General features: G+C 38.0%; 1 protein-coding gene across 1 annotated transcript in view; it reads left to right on the forward strand.

Annotated features, from left to right (window-relative positions):
* Positions 1-8447: 8447 nt before the first annotated feature.
* Positions 8448-17245, forward strand: part of pctp (phosphatidylcholine transfer protein) — a 10418-nt gene continuing 1620 nt past the window's right edge. Inside the window, exons 1-6 of the mRNA XM_052139821.1 lie at positions 8448-8601; positions 9460-9577; positions 14588-14667; positions 14838-15009; positions 16524-16591; positions 16707-17245. The exon at positions 16707-17245 is cut by the window's right edge and continues 1620 nt beyond it. Coding sequence (XP_051995781.1) covers positions 8473-8601; positions 9460-9577; positions 14588-14667; positions 14838-15009; positions 16524-16591; positions 16707-16784 — 645 coding nt within the window. The 5' untranslated portion in view covers positions 8448-8472 and the 3' untranslated portion in view covers positions 16785-17245. The remainder of the gene's footprint in view (positions 8602-9459; positions 9578-14587; positions 14668-14837; positions 15010-16523; positions 16592-16706) is intronic.

Consider the following 17245-nt stretch of genomic DNA (forward strand, 5'->3'; position numbering starts at 1 on the left):
CAGTTAGCTTCTGGTAGGCTAATTGGAGTCAATTGGAGGTGTACCTGTGGATGTATTTTAGGCCTAGCTTAAAACTCAGTGCCTCTTTGCTTGACATCATGGGAAAATCTATGTATCGGCCTTTCGATGCTGGCCGTGGATTCCGGGAACTATGATTAATTGTTTTGCACGCACTCCACTCCCAAACGCGGTATTCATTTGATAGCTTTATTTTTCTAACATTTCTAAATCAAGTTCATAATTTCAATAAACGAAAAATCCAAACAAAGTTAGCGAAGTGGTCAAAAAACTGTGCGCCACCACCTTCCCCAAATCCAAACATTTGTTCTTTCCATAGTCACTTCCCACTCCGCCCACACGCGGTGACATATATTCCTCCTAACCCGCCCAGGTGCATGATAATTAACTAAATAAGTACATAAATGCAAATAATACAAATAATAATAATAAATAAATAAACAAATACATAAATTATAATAAATAAACTCCAATACAACACTTATAGACAAACGGCTACAACATTCCAGCCCCTAATTCTTCGCTTTCAAGAATTACAACAGGTATTTCAGTAGCCGTACCAAACATGAAGAAAATTTTTAGTTTCACATTTCAAGTTCATATTGAATAGGTTTATATCAAAAAATAAAAAAAAAGTGTCCTTTTAAATGTTCAAAATTGTTCCAAAATGTTCTTTCAAAAAGGTCTTCACAAAACAAACAGATGTTATGCTTGTGTATGGCGTGTATGTAAATTTATCAGTATACATGAGTCAGTATAAGTGTTCGGTTAAAAGTTAGAGTCAAATACTTGACTCCAAAGTTCAGCATGCTGCTTCCATTAACAGACAAAGCTTAGTGATAGGCCTTTCTAGTTCACTTGTTTGAGTCTTCAAGCGCACTCGACGAACAAATCCTTTGGAATCAGCCAACGTTTTTATAATGCGCCCCATGGGCCAAGAGTTTCTTGGCGCCGTTTCATCAACTACAAGTACGAGATCTCCAGTGCTGAAGTTTCAGCGTGGTTTATTCCATTTCTGGCGTTGCTGCATTATAGGGAGGTATTCTTTCACCCACCTTTTCCAAAATAGGTCAGCTAAGTATTGAACTTGTCTCCAGCGTCTTCGAATATACAAGTCTTCTTTCTTAAACAGACCAGATGGTAAAACCGGTTTTGCTTTAAGCTGTATGATGTGATTTGGTGTCAACGCTTCAAGGTCTTCTAGATCATCTGAAGATGGAGTAATCGGACGGTCGTTCAGTATTGCTTCTATTTCGCATAAAACAGTATGCAATGCTTCATCGTCCAGCATCTGCTGTTTCACTACTGAGTAAAGCACTTTCTTGACTTGCTGGATTAAGCGCTCCCAAACACCGCCATGATGGGCACCATGAGGTGGATTGAAGGTCCATTTTATGCCGCTGTTGCTAAGGGATTTTTGAAACTTACTTTGATTTAACTCTTTCAAAGCATTTTTTAATTCCCGATTAGCACTGACAAAATTGGTGCCATTGTCTGAGCGAATTTCCTTCACTTGCCCCGTCGACATAAGAATCTTCTGATCGCATTGATACAAGAGTCTGTATCCATAGTATGGGCCATTTCAATGTGAACTGCTCGACATGTCAAACATGTAAATATAACACCATACCTTTTAACAGTGCTCCTTCCTCGCTTGGTTTCGATAGGGCCGAAATAATCCATACCAACGTATGTAAATGGAGGATGGTCTACAGAAACTCTGTCAGCAGGTAGATCTGACATTTTTTGTTCACCTGGCTTTTGTCCCTTTCAGCTGACAAATCACACATTCTTTGATTATTTTCCTAGAAGCTGAATTAGCATGAGGAATCCAGTAGTGCCGACGAAGAGTTGAAAGCATGTGGTTTCTTCCTCTATGCCCTATTTTTTCGTGCACATGTCTGAGAATGAGTTTTGAAACATGACACGATTTTGGTAAAATGACAGGATGCTTCACCTCCTCTGGCAAAGCGGAATTGCTTAACCTGCCACCCACTCTCAACAAGCCTTCATCAATCTCTGGGTCTAGTTTGTACAAATGTCTGTATCTTTTTTGAATGCCTCTTTTTAAAGCAGAAATTTCTTCGCTGAAATTTTCTTTTTGCACAAAAGATACAATGGCCTTTTCGGCCGAAATCAAATCTTCAACACAAAGCATCGGACTCAGATTCTCAGGTAACTGTGACTTTGTTTTCCTCTTACAACTTTGTGAACTCTGTTCACCGGGTTGGTTCTGCATTTTTTTCTTCTTCACTTTCCATTTCAGAACTTCCAGAAACTTACTGAATCCATGCTACCGCTCTTTTCAGATGAGTCCAGTCCGAGAAGTAATTCAAAAGCCGACTTGTTGGAGGTTCCATTTGATCAGTCACAGTAACACAAGCACAGATTTTTCCTTTCACTTCTGGATCTTTATCCAAAATCAAGCTGACCTCTTCCTTTGTTTCAGGCCATTGCGACGGTGACTTTAAAAGGAAGTCAGGTCCGTTGATCCAAACTTGAGATCGAAGGAATTCTTCAGTTTTCATCCCTCTAGAAGCTGCATCTGCAGGATTTAGTTTAGAGCAGATGTACTTCCACTGTGAGGTCTTTGAATGGGTGTGAATAATGGAGATTCTGTTTGCTACGTAAGTTTTGAATCTTTTCGTTGTGTTAGCTATGTATTTCAGTACAGTAGTACTATCTGACCAAAAGAAAGATTCATCCAGATTAAACTGAAACTGCAACTCTGCTTTTAACATCCGGTCTAAGCGTACAGCTAGGACGGCTGCTGCCAATTCCAGTCTTGGTATTGTTGTTTGTTTAAGTGGCGATACTTTGGCCTTTCCTATGGCAAATGCTACATTAACTTCTCCTTTGTCGTTTAGAAGCCTTAGATATGACACAGCTCCGTACCCAGCTTCACTTGCATCCGAAAAGCTGTGCAACTGTGCAGATGTTATGCTGCCGAAATCTTTGCATGTGAAGCATCTGTTCACACTAAAGGTGTTTAAAGGAATCAACTCATCAAGCCATCTTTGCCACCTTAGAGCAATATTCAAGGGGACCTTTTCATCCCAAGGAAGTTTGATCCTACACAGATTCTGTAGAATTTGCTTAGAAGAAAGAATAATGGGTGCCAGAAACCCTAAAGGGTCATAAATAGAACTCACAATGGATAAAATACCACGTCTTGTTGTCGAATGTTGTTTGATTGCCATATTGAAAGTGAACGCATCCTTTTCTACGTCCCATTGAACACCCAAAGCTCGCTCCATGGGAAGCTGGTCTTTACTGAGGTCCAACGTTTTCACTGCCTTGGCTCGGTTTTCCTGAGGAATTACACTGAGAACGGAACGGTCATTGCAGATCCACTTGTTAAGTCGAAAACCTCCCTTATCACACACTTCTGTTAATTGATGATACAGAGATAAAGCTTGGTCCACTGTATTTACAGCTTTTAAACAATCATCGACATAGAAGTTCTGCCTGATGGTGTTTATTACATTGTCTGCATAATCATTTTGATTTTCCTCAGCTGTCTTTAGCAAGGCAAAGGTTGCACAGCTCGGTGATGATACTGCACCAAATATATGGACAACCATTCTGTGCTCTTCGAGGTCCTTTGTAATGTCTCCATCTGGCCACCAAAGAAAACGCTGAAAATTCACATCTTCCTTGGCCACTCTAACCTGGTGGAACATCCCTTCAATATCAGTCATAAAGGCAATAGGACCTTGACGAAATCTTAGTAACACTCCTACCAAATTATTTGTCAAGTCTGGGCCTTGCAACAGCTCTTTATTCAAGGAAGTCCCACCAAATGTTGACGCACAGTCGAATACCACACGCAGCTTTTTTTTTGCGTGGGTGCCTAACTCCATGGTGTGGTATATACCACAGCTTTCCATTTGCTAGCTCCAGCTGATCACTTGGTACGATCTCAGCATACCCCTTTGCAATCACATCGTCCATAAACTCCTTGTATTCAGCAAAGAACGTCACGTCTCTTTTGAACCTTTTTAACAAGTGCTGTGCTCGTTGCTGTGCCATGCTCTTATTGTTTGGCATTTTTACATTGGACTCACGAAAAGGCAAGTTTAAATAGTAATGTCCGTCTTTGAGTTCTGCAGTCTTTGAGATCGTGTCCATGAATTGTCGATCTTCTACTGACATTTCGGTCTTCTTATCGTACTGCTGTTCAATAAAATCTTGATTATACAGTTTGATCAACAGCTCCTCCAAATTTTCAATGGACACTCTATTTACTTGCATTTCAGGGGCATGATCCTCAACATCAGCCATACCATGATTAAGCGGACCGTTAATGACCCAACCAAGGAGAGTTTTCACAGCATACAGTCCACTACCTTCACTGTTGACTACTTTCCATGGTTCCAGTGCCTTTGGAACATTGACACCTATAAGCAGCCCAATGCTCGCATTTATTGGCGTCAAATCAACATCCCTCAGGTAAGACCACTTTCTTATGTCCTTTTCTTTAGGAATGTTGTCTTTTGTGACTGGGATTGATTTCTGAGTGTATACATCAGGCAATTCTAGGAACTCATTTTCCTTTAGAGCAGCCACCTCTAATCCAGAAACTCTGTAACTGTTAACAAGCTTTTCCTGACCCATAGTTTTTAAAAGTATTTTCATTTTTCTTCCTGCTGCATTTAACTGAACCATCAATTCTTCTGTGCAAAACGTTGCCGAACTGCCAGGATCAAGGAACGCATACGTCTGCACAACTTTGGTTCCCTTACTCAATTTCACATTAACAGGAACTATAGACAGAGCACAATCACTTGAACCAGCCCCAATGTACATTCCCTCTTTCAAGGAAACCAAAGCACTGGACAATTGATCTTTTGAAAAGACTTTAGGAGTTTGGTCTTTTCTTTGATCTTCCTTACTCTCGATATGTAGAATGGTTGGGTGACGTTGGTGACAAATCTGACAATTCTTGCGATTTTGGCAGGTTTTGCTCATATGCCCATGTCCCAAACATCCAAAGCACAAACCTTTGGCTCTTATGTATTCCACCTTTTCTTTGTTAGATTTACCTTTGAAAGCATCGCAAACTTCCATTGTGTGGTCTTTGCCACAAAACATGCATGGCTTTTCCACGGTCTTTGAGGCAGTATGACTCACTTTCAACTTGTCGTTCATCTTTTCTGCTACTGTAGTAACTGTGGTAGCAAAACTGCTTCCTCTGCTGGCAGACTTGATATTGGGCTTTGCAGTTGCTATTACTTTAGAGATTCCTCTTCTGTCTGTTGGGCTTTGTATGTCACCAAATACAGGATCCAATGCAGCTCGTGTCTCTTTTTCAATGAATTCAAGAAGATCTTTAAACTTGACCTTTTCTTTGTTACTATTCTGTATACTGCAAGCAATTGTTCTCCATTTGTCGCGAAGCTTGAAGGGCAGCTTGGAGACAATTGTTCTCAAGTTGGCTGAATTTTCCAGCTCATCCACAAACTTAACTTCTTGCATTGTGTTGAAACAGCCACGAAGAAAGAGTGCATATGATCGTAGCGCTGGTCCATCCTCTGCTCTTAAAGCAGTCCAATTCAAAGCCTTTTCCATGAAAGCAGATGCGATCTTTATACTGTTACCAAAATTCCATTCAAGTTGCTGCTTTGCTTCCTTATATCCTCTTGCAGGATCCATGTGCATATAACTGCTGAACCAAATTTTTGGGTTGTCCAACTGTAAATTGTTCTAAATAATAAAGTCTGTCTTGCATACTCTCAGTCTTGTTTTCAATACCCTGCTCGAATGTTTTAATGAAGGATCTGAACTGCAGAGGATCTCCTCCGAACACAGGAATTTCCCTCGTTGGAAGAAGGGATGATTGCTGTTGTTTTATCAACAAAGAAGTTAACTCATTTTGTTTCTTCAAAACATCTGCAAGAGCTGTATTGTTTAAAGTAGACAAGTCCCTTTTATGGCTTTGATGTTTCTTAACAGTTGTAGTAGTACACCTTTTTGCTTTTGTATCTTGACTTATTTGAACCTTTGGTGTTCTTGTAAGTACAATACATTCAGTTGATGGATAAGTACTGCTTGCATCAGACTTCACATTTCTTTTTGTGCTTTTCAAGCTCATTTTTTCAAGAAGTGATTCAGATTTTAGAAAAACATTTACCTTTGCATCTGCTGCAGCCATTTCAGATTCTAAAGCAAGTTTTTCCTTTTTAGCTTTTAATTTAGCCTCCTCCAAATCTAAAATATGCTTTTGCTCCAATGTGTGGGCTTTAGCTTTTAGTGCAGCACGTTCCGCTTCAGCTTGCAGAAAAGCAGCAGAGGCACTCGTTTTGCTTTTAGAAGAAACTCTAGATGATTTTTGGGAAGTAGGCCAACTTTTAGAGGACTTGCCAGTGGCCTGAGATACACTATCATTAGGCCCAACAGCACCTTCCAAGACATCCTCAATGGTACCTTTTGGATCTTCACCCATCCATGTTTCAATTCCATTCAGAAATTCCCTGAAGAGAATTAATTTCGGCTCATACCAGTCTACGTGGTCAGCCTCCCTTTCATCATCATTCAACAAACTTTGCACAGACACTTGCAACTCCATAAAATCCGCCAACACGGTGTTAAAGGTTTCCACATGTTTAGCAACAGTTTCTTTATTTTCGCCAGCTTCAATCGCGGCATTTATTTCGTTTCGTTTTCTCGTCAAAACTCCAAGCTTTCCTCTGCGAGTTGCAAGCAACTTAAACAATTCCCTTTCTTCCATAATCGCTTTTCAGCAAGATCATCCATTATCCATCAAGCATAAACTTAATTTCATAAAATCATGCTTGTGCGATGACTCAACAACAAGCCGTTGACAAGATACATAAGCCGGCGGCTTAACGGATTAAACTCTTCACCATGTACTCACGACAATCCACAATCCACGTTCTCGTTTAGCTCCTGGTGCAAACTCCAAATTCCTTCCAGTTTTTTGACTTAAATGTATCGGCCTTTCGATGCTGGCCGTGGATTCGGGAACTATGATTAATTGTTTTGCACGCACTCCACTCCCAAACGCGGTATTCATTTGATAGCTTTATTTTCCTAACATTTCTAAATCAAGTTCATAATTTCAATAAACGAAAAATCCAAACAAAGTTAGCGAAGTGGTCAAAAAACTGTGCGCCACCACCTTCCCCAAATCCAAACATTTGTTCTTTCCATAGTCACTTCCCACTCCGCCCACACGCGGTGACATATATTCCTCCTAACCCGCCCAGGTGCATGATAATTAACTAAATAAGTACATAAATGCAAATAATACAAATAATAATAATAAATAAATAAACAAATACATAAATTATAATAAATAAACTCCAATACAACACTTATAGACAAACGGCTACAACAATCTAAATAAATCAGCCAAGACCTCAGAAAAACAAATGTGGACCTCCACAAGTCCGGTTCATCCTTGGGAGCAATTTCCAAATGCATACCATTTGGTACCACGTTCATCTGTACAAACAATAGTACACAAGTTTAAACACCATGCCAGACTACAGTTTGCAAGTGCACATGGGGACAAATATCTTTTGTCTGATGAAACAAAAATGTATCTTTTTGGCCATAATGACCATCATTATGTTTGGAGGGAAAAGGGTGTGGCTTGCAAGCTGAAGAACACCATCCCAACCGTGAAGCATGGGGGGGCAGTATCATGTTGTGGGGGTGCTTTGCTGCAAGAGGGACTGGTGCACTTCACAAAATAGATGTCATCATGAGGAAAGAAATGTATGTGGACATATTGAAGCAACATCTCAAGACATCAGCCAGCAAGTAAAAGCTTGGTCGCAAATGGGTCTTCCAAATGGACAATGACCCCAAGCATACCTCCAAAGTTGTGGCAAAATGGCTTAAGGACATCAAAGTCAAGGTACTAGAGTGACCATCACAAAGTCCTGACCTCAATCTGATAGAAACTTTGTGGGTAGAACTTAAAAAGTGTGTGTGAGCAAGGAGGCCAACAAACCTGACTCAGTTACACCAGTTCTGTCTGGAGAAATGGGACAAAATTCCAGCAGCTTATCATGAGAAGCTGTAGAAGATGTACTTAGTAGTTAGTAGTTAATTAATTACTTTTTTAGAGTAACTTACCCAACACTGATCATGGGTAAACACAGCACAGGTGTGAGTGAAACATGTCAGGAAATGGAAACGGTGGAACATGTTTTAGTTAAATGCACCAAGTATGAACAGGAAAGAATACAAACTCACTCAAAATTCACTTTATGCAATATCTTAAATATCAGATTAGAAACTGGCAGAATAATAAAAGCGATAATAAGATTCTTGAGACACAATGGTCTCAAACATCGTCTTTTTCCTTCTTCGTCACACTTCAGCACAGTAGGTGGCGGTATGCACCTTTTTAGTTGGTTTGCAACCCGCCGGAAAATCAACAGAAGAAGAAGAAGAAGACTACCCGTGTGCAGAGGGTTCATCATGGCGGTGGTGTTCAGCGAAGAGGAGTTCCAGCAGGCCTGGGTCGAGCTGGACGAGCCGCAGCTGGACGGAGGATGGGAGTTCTTCACCGAGACGATGGGCATCAAAATATACCGACTGTATAAAAAGGTGAATATAGAATATATGACATGATGCGCGCGCGCGCTACGCACACACTTCAAACATCATTCAGAGACAAATTATAACACAGCATAAAACATGCAATATAACGTACACTATGTTTTAGTTATATATTGTGATAATTATGTTATATAGAAGGTTTAGTCATTGTGCAGTCATTCCAAACGCAATGCAAAGTATGTTATGCAATTGCTGTATAATATTTAACTAAAGGGGAATCGCCTCTATTTCACATAACATAGTATATATATATATATAACATGTATGCATTCAGTAATTATGGTTACAGTGATGTCACCATAATCATACCCAATGCAAAGCATGTTTTGCTATATAACTTACAGTATATAATAGTTATAAACACCGTGCATGATATTATTGGTTTGATATTACAGCGGTGCCAACATGCTCATCTATTGCATTTTTTAAATAAATCATAACCTGTACATAATATATGATTTTGCAACATAACTGCATTGCCACCTGCATGTGTTCTGTTATATCAAGTGCTAATGTATGATATCTCTTTAATGTAATCATAACATATCAACACAACACAATGCAATGGGTTTGAAGTGCTGCCATCAAGAACAGCCATTTAAAGATTTAGATGCATCAGTGATAAATGAGCATAAACATGCGTGCATATCAACCGGCTCCTCCTTTGCATGCATTGGAATAAGTTTGTGCATAAAAGCACAAATCCTTCCTCTGGTGAATCCATATAAAAACATTTCCAGTGAAATATCATGATGCATGTTTATCAGGACAAACTATGGAGTGTGTGTAACTGTGATCTGTCATGTGTTTAAGATGTGTGTTCATCTGTGATGTCATGTTTAACAGGAAACGGGTCTGTACGAGTACAAAGTGTTCGGTTCTCTGCCCAGCTGCGCGCCAGAACTCTGTGCAGATGTGTACATGGATCTGAACTACAGGAAACAGTGGGACTCGTACGTCAAAGGTAATCATGAGTGAGATCATGAGTCACATCTTTGCATCTTTACAAGTTGTTATTTTATCTTTGATTCCTTGGGCCTGATTAAGCAACATTAAAACGTATGTTATTGAATATCACCTGTAATGCAGGTTTAGACCGAAGAGTTTTAAGATCATTGATCATTATTGAAGGTGACACACCCTTTCTTTATATAACGAACATTATCTCCTCAAACAGGCCAGGCCTGTTTCGGTTTCTTTTGTTAGAGGCTAAATCACTCCTCAGAGCTTTTTAAAAGTGTTTGTTTACGTCACTTTTTCACGTTTACAAGTGTTCACACAGCACGCGTTCATCTGAACTGTTTTTAATCGTTTTTCTGTGTAAACGTGGGTTATGAAATTATGACCAGGGTCAGAAATTAAATAACATTATACTGATAGTGACAAACATGCCCTTAGAAATTCAAAATGCCCCTCTGATAAAGTCCTCTGTGCTTATATAGTTTTTATTATGCTGTTTTAGGCCTAGTTTCCTATTATCACATACATCTGAATTATTATAATAAATGTTTATTTTATTTTATGGGTAAGACATAAATAATTGAATATTAATAGCCATATTATATCTACAATATTATTAATATTTACTATAATATTAGTTCATGCTGATTTGATTGTATGGGTAAGACACAATTCATGAATGTAATGTTAATAGCTATATTAATTATTTAAAACCATAATGATATTTAATATCTATAAAATTATTACATTTTACTGTAATATTAATTAATGTTGATTTAATTTTATGGGTACGTAATATATTAATAATCATATGAATTATTATAAAATGTATATTATAATATTTCAATATCGATAATATTTCAATATCGATAATATTATCAATATTTACTATAAAATATATGGGAAAGACAAGATTTAAGCATGTAATATTAATGGCCATATTAATTATTATAAAATTAATATTATAAATAATAATAAATATCTATAATAATAATATTTACTGTAAGTTGTGTTGATTTTAATTTTATGGATAAGAAATTAATTTCTGTAATATTAATATATTATAATATTTAATTATATTTAATGTCTATAATATTATTCCTATTTAATTGAAATAAATTAACATAAGCATATATGTTAATGAGTTGAGTAAAATAAAGTATCTGACAAAGGATATTTTATATATTAAAAAAATGCCCCTGAATATGAAAACTGGGGCAAATCTTACCTCTTATTGGAGAAGTAAATTTCTGACACTGCGCTAGATGGACATCGTTGTCCATTATGATGCATCTCACACCAAAAGTATTACGTTAATAGCACAATATGTAATAACTTTTTAATTATTTTTATTTGGCTTTATGGAGCTCAATTAAAGTGTTGTCAGTAGAAATGTGAGATTTGATTTTAATATTCTAATATTTTCTCATTCTGATGTTCCGCTGCATGCTGTTGGTCACAGTCATTCAGGTATACAGGTAACTGGACTGGCACGTTTAGTAATGAAATAGTTTCTCATCCCAGTAGATTTCGCCAGAGCTCTTGTGGTGATTGATTAGTTCTTATGTGTGTAGATTATATTGTGTTTGGTAGTGGTGTGGCTTATAAATTATATTCATATCAATGTATCCTGCACTTTAGGCTTAGATCCTTCAGTCTATATAAGCTTGACTATAACCATATAAAAGGCAGAAACTGACCTTGGATCAGATTTTATTTGCATTGTTCGTGATTGTACATTGACCTCTGGATAAGTTTGGGTCTCCTGTATGTTTGCCTCACAATAAAAACTGTTAATAATGTAAAACAGCATATCAGGGTGTAGATTAAGAAAACAGCAGTGCAGGAAATATGAGTCCTCCTATTGCATTCAGTGTCTGCATACATGTTTTGCATTGGTGGAATTTAAGCTTATAAAACATTCCTAACCCAATGGTCTTTATCTAAACCATATTGTAACTTTTAAACTACTTTGCTGTTCATACATTTAATACATTCACTGTATATATTAAAACTAGTTTGATAAGGGAACTGGGTATCTCAGTGAGTATTGATACTGACTATCACCCCTGGAGTCATGAGTTAAAATCCAGGGCGTTCTGAGTGACTCCAGCCAGGTCTCCTTAGCAACCAAATTGGCCTGGTTGCTAGGGAGGGTAGAATCACATGGGGTAACCTCCTCGTGGTCACGATTAGTGGTTCTCTCTCTCAACTGGTCGCGTGGCAAGTTGTCCGTGGAGAGTAGCATGAGCCTCCACATCCGTCCTCACTGGGACCCTTTTAATTTAACTACATTTAAAGGGACAGTTCACCAAAAATGAAAATTCTCTCATCATTTTCGCGCCCTCATGTTTATGACTTTTTTCTTCTGCAGAACATGAATTAAGATTTTTAGAAGAATATCTCAGCTCTGTATGTCCATACAATGCAAGTGAATGGTGACCAGAACTTTAAAGCTCGAAAAAGCACATAAAGGCAGCTGAAAAATAATCCATACGACTCCTGTTGTTTAATATATGTCTTCAGAAACGGTGCAATCACTTTGTGTGAGAAACAGCTACATTTTTACTATAAATCTCCCCTTTCTCACATTCTGATAGTGAAAGTGAAAGTAGAGATTTACAGTAAAATAAACCACTTAAATATTGATCTGTTTCTCACCCACTCCTATCATATCACTTCTGAAGAAATGGATTAAACCACTGGAGTTGTGTGGATTATTTTTATGCACAAACACTCTTTCTAATCAGTAAATCCAGATTTTGGATCTGGATTAAAGCCGTTTATAGCAACATTTTGGGGTTTGGGTTCCATTCCTTGTACATTAATTTCCATTCAGATGTAAATATGATTTCCTAATGTAAAATGCTCTGAATGACACGAAAATAAAGTTTGTAATAATTCAATGCTGCACGCCTTTTTTTCATTTTTCAATTTTTATGAGCTGTAAAGCTGATTTGTTTTGTGTGTGTGATATGACATCATCGGGTGGTGTATTTCCTGTGAATAGCTGCGTGTGTGTTTGTGGGTGGAGTGCAGTTTTATTAGAAATGTGTGTGTGTGTGTGTGTGTGTGTGTGTGTGTGTGTGTGTGTGTGTGTGTGTGTGTGTGTGTTTTGAGGTAATCTTTCATAAAGAGCCTCATGTTTCTGATGGTGTTTGTTGTTTTGGCTGATTCATGTTTTCTAGTTTCTTCTGGTTGATTTTCCTGTGAGAAAGTATTTGTGACAGATGAAGGTGGGACCGACCAGCGCCACAAATCCCACCCAAACATTACGCACAGAGCAGCAGACTCTAACCTTCAGATCGCTGTTCATGCTGGGATCGCGTAACACTCCGCTAGATATTCGGACCGACTTGGTCAGCTTCATAGTATGGATTCAGTTCGGTCTGTAAAGTTCCCCAGAATGCACCATTAAAAACCGGCTATTCTCAGTTGATCTCTCTCATCAACAAGACATTTCCGTCCGCAGAACTGCTGCTCACTGGACGTTTTTTGTTTTTGGCACTATTCGGAGTAAATTCTAGAGACTGTTGTGTGTGAAAATCCCAGAAATACTCAAACCAGCCCGTCTGACACCAACAATCATCCATGCGATCATCTAATCAGCCAATCGTGTGTCAGCAGCGCAGTGGATAAAAACATGCAGATACGGGTCAGGAGTTTCAGTTAATGTTCACATCAACCATCAGAATGGGGAAAAAAGGTGATTTGGAGCGTGGCATGAATGTTGGTGCCAGACTGGCTGGATTGAGTATTTCTATAATTTCCAAAATGTACAGTGATAAAATGAACTGGGCATAACTGGTTATCAACATTTACAAATACAATTTTCACTCCTGAACAGCTTTGTTCATGTTTTCAGTCGCGCTTTGGTAAAAATAGTTTCAGTTTTCGTTCATTGAACCGTTTTTTAGTCCCTGGTTTACATTTATGAAAATAACACTGGATAGAAATGGCATTTTGAATGTTTTTAAAAAGAAAATGGAAGTCTAATATCATAGCTAAAATGTATTTACCATAAATGCACACAATGTAATAATATATGTACATGTTTATTGTGATTACGGCTTGGTTAGAAATGTCGGGCAAAAAATGTTTTCTGCTCGCAAGTGATATTTACCGTGATTATACTTTGTTTTCTTCAAACATCACTCGTCTCATATTTCTCTCAAGTATGTGCTTCACTGACACTTTTGTCCACATGTAATAATGTGTATTTTTCTTTATGGATTTTCATAGTTTAATATCTGGGACACGGCTGAAACTGTCAAATCTGTACAGAGAAGATATTTGAAAAGTACCAAAAATGAACGATGAAGGCTTGTAAAAGTTAGAATGTAACCATCATATAACAAAAATAAGGTAAACAAATATATATCAGTTCATTTTAATATAAATGATGCATGTGCAACCTAACCCTAACCTAACCCTGGGACATCAAAGTGCCCGAAGTTGAAGGAACACCCTTAACATAGTGCTGCATACATTCACTCTGGTGACCCGTTCAGGCTCATAAGGCCTCCGGTGAGTTTCACACAATCAGGGAGCATGACGAATCATGACCTTAACCCCATTGAAAGTCTTTGGGATGTGCTGGAGAAGACTTTACAGAGTGTTTCGACTCCCCCATCATCAATACAAGATCTCGGCCAAAACATGAATGCAACTCTGGGTGGAAATAAATGTGGTGTTGCATAAGGTTGTCGAAACGATGCCATGACAAATGCATACCGTAATCAAAGCTAAAGGCGGTCACATTTTTGGGGGGGCAGGGAGTGTATGACCTCATAAGTAAATGTGAACTTGAGTTTTACGTGTATGTTAATTGACTGTGAGATGGTAATGCTAATGTATGTCCTAAACTCATGCTCATCTGGAAAAGCTCTAATGTTCATCTCGTCATTGTAACTCCCTCTTGAACTCTGCCGTGTGTGTGTGTGTGTGTGTGTGTGTGTGTGTGTGTGTGTGTGTGTGTGTGTGTGTGTGTGTGTGTGTGTGTGTGTGTGTTCAGAACTACATGAGAAAGACTACGGCGGACAGAAAGCTATATACTGGGAGGTGAAATATCCGTTACCGCTGTCCAACAGGGATGTATCCTTTAAACCCTCATGCATGTGTGACAAATACGTTTTAGGAATGTACGGGCGATTCAAGAAAATGTGCTGTTCCTATTTAACCCTGAATCTGGGCCCTGAAGTGAACCCAGTTGTGAGTCGCTATAAGATTAATGTCCCTCTCTGTAAGTCCTCAACTCTCTTCAGTACGTGTACGTGCGGGAGCGGCGAGACCTGGACGTGGGCGGACGTAAGATCTGGGTGGTTTTGGCCAAGAGCTCGCCAGTGTCTCAGTGTCCTGAGAAGAGGAGTGTGATCCGAGTCAAAGATTACAAACAGAGTCTGGCAATGGAGAGCGACGGATCCGGCGGGACTAAAGGTTGGTGAGAATAAGGCTGTTTTCACACCGGGTTTGATTGCGTTGTTTAAGGGAATGTATAACGTTGACTACCTCAAAAACATGTGTTCCAGTGAGGCACTTACAATGGAAGTCAATGGTGCCAATCTGTAAACATTTAAATACTCACAGTTTTAAAAGTATAGACGCAAGACGTAAACAATGTGTGTGTTAATATGATTTTAGTGCAATAAAATCAGTTGCTGACCTGTGACATCACGCCTCACTTAATGCACATTAAGACAAAACCCCATAAGAGACTTTGAAATACAGAACGGGTTTATGTTTGTAAACCTCAGGAGGTCAAGCTAATTATTATACGAGCTGTTTTATTTAACATTTATTTTCGGAGTTTTGCCAAAATTAGTTGAAAAATTTGGTTTAAAACGTGTGTAATTTTCTTCTGACAATAAACAGTTAAAGCTGCTCTCGGTAATATTTTTGTTCATATTGCATGGGACAGAAATGCGTAAACTGAATTTTAAGTTACAGATGTCATTGCAGAAATGTGCTATTCGCAGTCAGCCATGATTAATTAACTAGCATAATCGTCCAGTTACAGGGGATTATTGAGATACATTGAGTCATATTTGGCTGGTCCAGCACCATATGGAGAATATATGGAGAAGCTTATAGAGTAATAAATTAAATTGGCACATTAATGAAGTCCCCGGTTAAAGTTATTAATAAACAAACATTTTCCATAAATTAAATATTTTACTATTTTATCTTAATATAACCTTGATAACGGGGTTCAGTGTTTGAGCTTCTATTTTTTTTATTATCAAATTACATTTGATACATTTCATTTGATATTTCAATATTAGCTATTTTTCACGCAACGTTAATTTTACTTTGGATAATTGGGTAAAACTTTATTTACTACATTAGTTGCATGAACTCATAATGAACAATACTTTTATGGCACTTAATCTTGTTTAATGTTACATTTCAGGAGACACTTTAATTAATTAGTTGTTGTATTTGTAAATGCATAATTAATTAAAGTTGTATTTGTAAACAATGCATCATGAACTCTCAATGAACAGTTAAATCTTTATTAAATAACCAAGCAGTACAAGACTTGGTGATTTTCCTCCATTTGCCATCTGAACATACAAAAAATAAAAATAAAAGTGGTCATAAAAAAAAGCAACACTTTTGGTATTCGTGGTCAAAATTGACCGACCATTGAAAATGAATGGGAAAGAGCGTTTCTTTTTTTTTTTTTGGTCAAATACAATCACTAAATCGGCCACAATGCAGAAAAAACCGACCGAAATTACAGAGTGAGACTCTAAAAACATCCTCAGTGCAAAACAAACACACCGACAAAAGTGTACCTATTTGAACCCTATTTGTGGAAATTGCCAGGTCAAGATATTTACCAGCAGACCCATCTCTATATTTGTTCAAATCAAATTCTGTGTATTCTCATTTCATTATGAAGTTGACTGAATGATAAATGAACACATTTGTTTTTTATCACTTTTCAGTGTTTATGAATTACTTTGATAATCCTGGCGGCATGATACCATCATGGCTGGTTAACTGGGCAGCTAAGGTGGGGCAGCTTTAGCATGCAGTTTATTTATGATTTAATCAGGAAAAAATGTGCTTCAGTTGAGTACATATAGGTGTGGTGTCGTTCCGTGCTGATAAATGTGTTTTCTGCTCAGACCGGCGTTCCTGCCTTTCTCACTGACCTGAAGAAGTCCTGCAGTAACTACACAAACTACTGCACAAACAACAAGTGATGCATCGATTCTCATTTGACCTGCTTGTGGAAAACACCTCATTCGTTCTGTTTTAGTGTCAGAAGGGCATTCGGGGTTTGTGGTTAAGGGGATTATTGGGGATGCATACTTCTGTTTTTATGGTGATGGGAGAAAACAGCTGGATTACTTCATTAGTGTCGAGCCTTAACAATATAGACACTCTTATCTTGAACTGTTGGAAATAATCCAGGTGTCTCGTTACATTTTAACAGATTAGTAGTGCTTATGTGAGTGTGGAAAAATCCTTAAAGTCATTTTTTATAACCCCCCTTTTAAATGGCCGTCAATGGAGAATTATGCTTTTTGACCATAATGATGTTGTTACAACATCTACCAGCAGGGGCCACAAACTTTTTTAAATGTTTAAAAGTTTCTTGGTGGACCTTTTAATTGAAATTCATCATAGCACTTTTGTCGAAAATAAACAAATAGCGAATGTT

The sequence above is a fragment of the Xyrauchen texanus genome, chromosome 12 (genome assembly GCF_025860055.1).
Source record: "Xyrauchen texanus isolate HMW12.3.18 chromosome 12, RBS_HiC_50CHRs, whole genome shotgun sequence".
In the NCBI taxonomy this organism is placed as follows: domain Eukaryota; kingdom Metazoa; phylum Chordata; class Actinopteri; order Cypriniformes; family Catostomidae; genus Xyrauchen; species Xyrauchen texanus.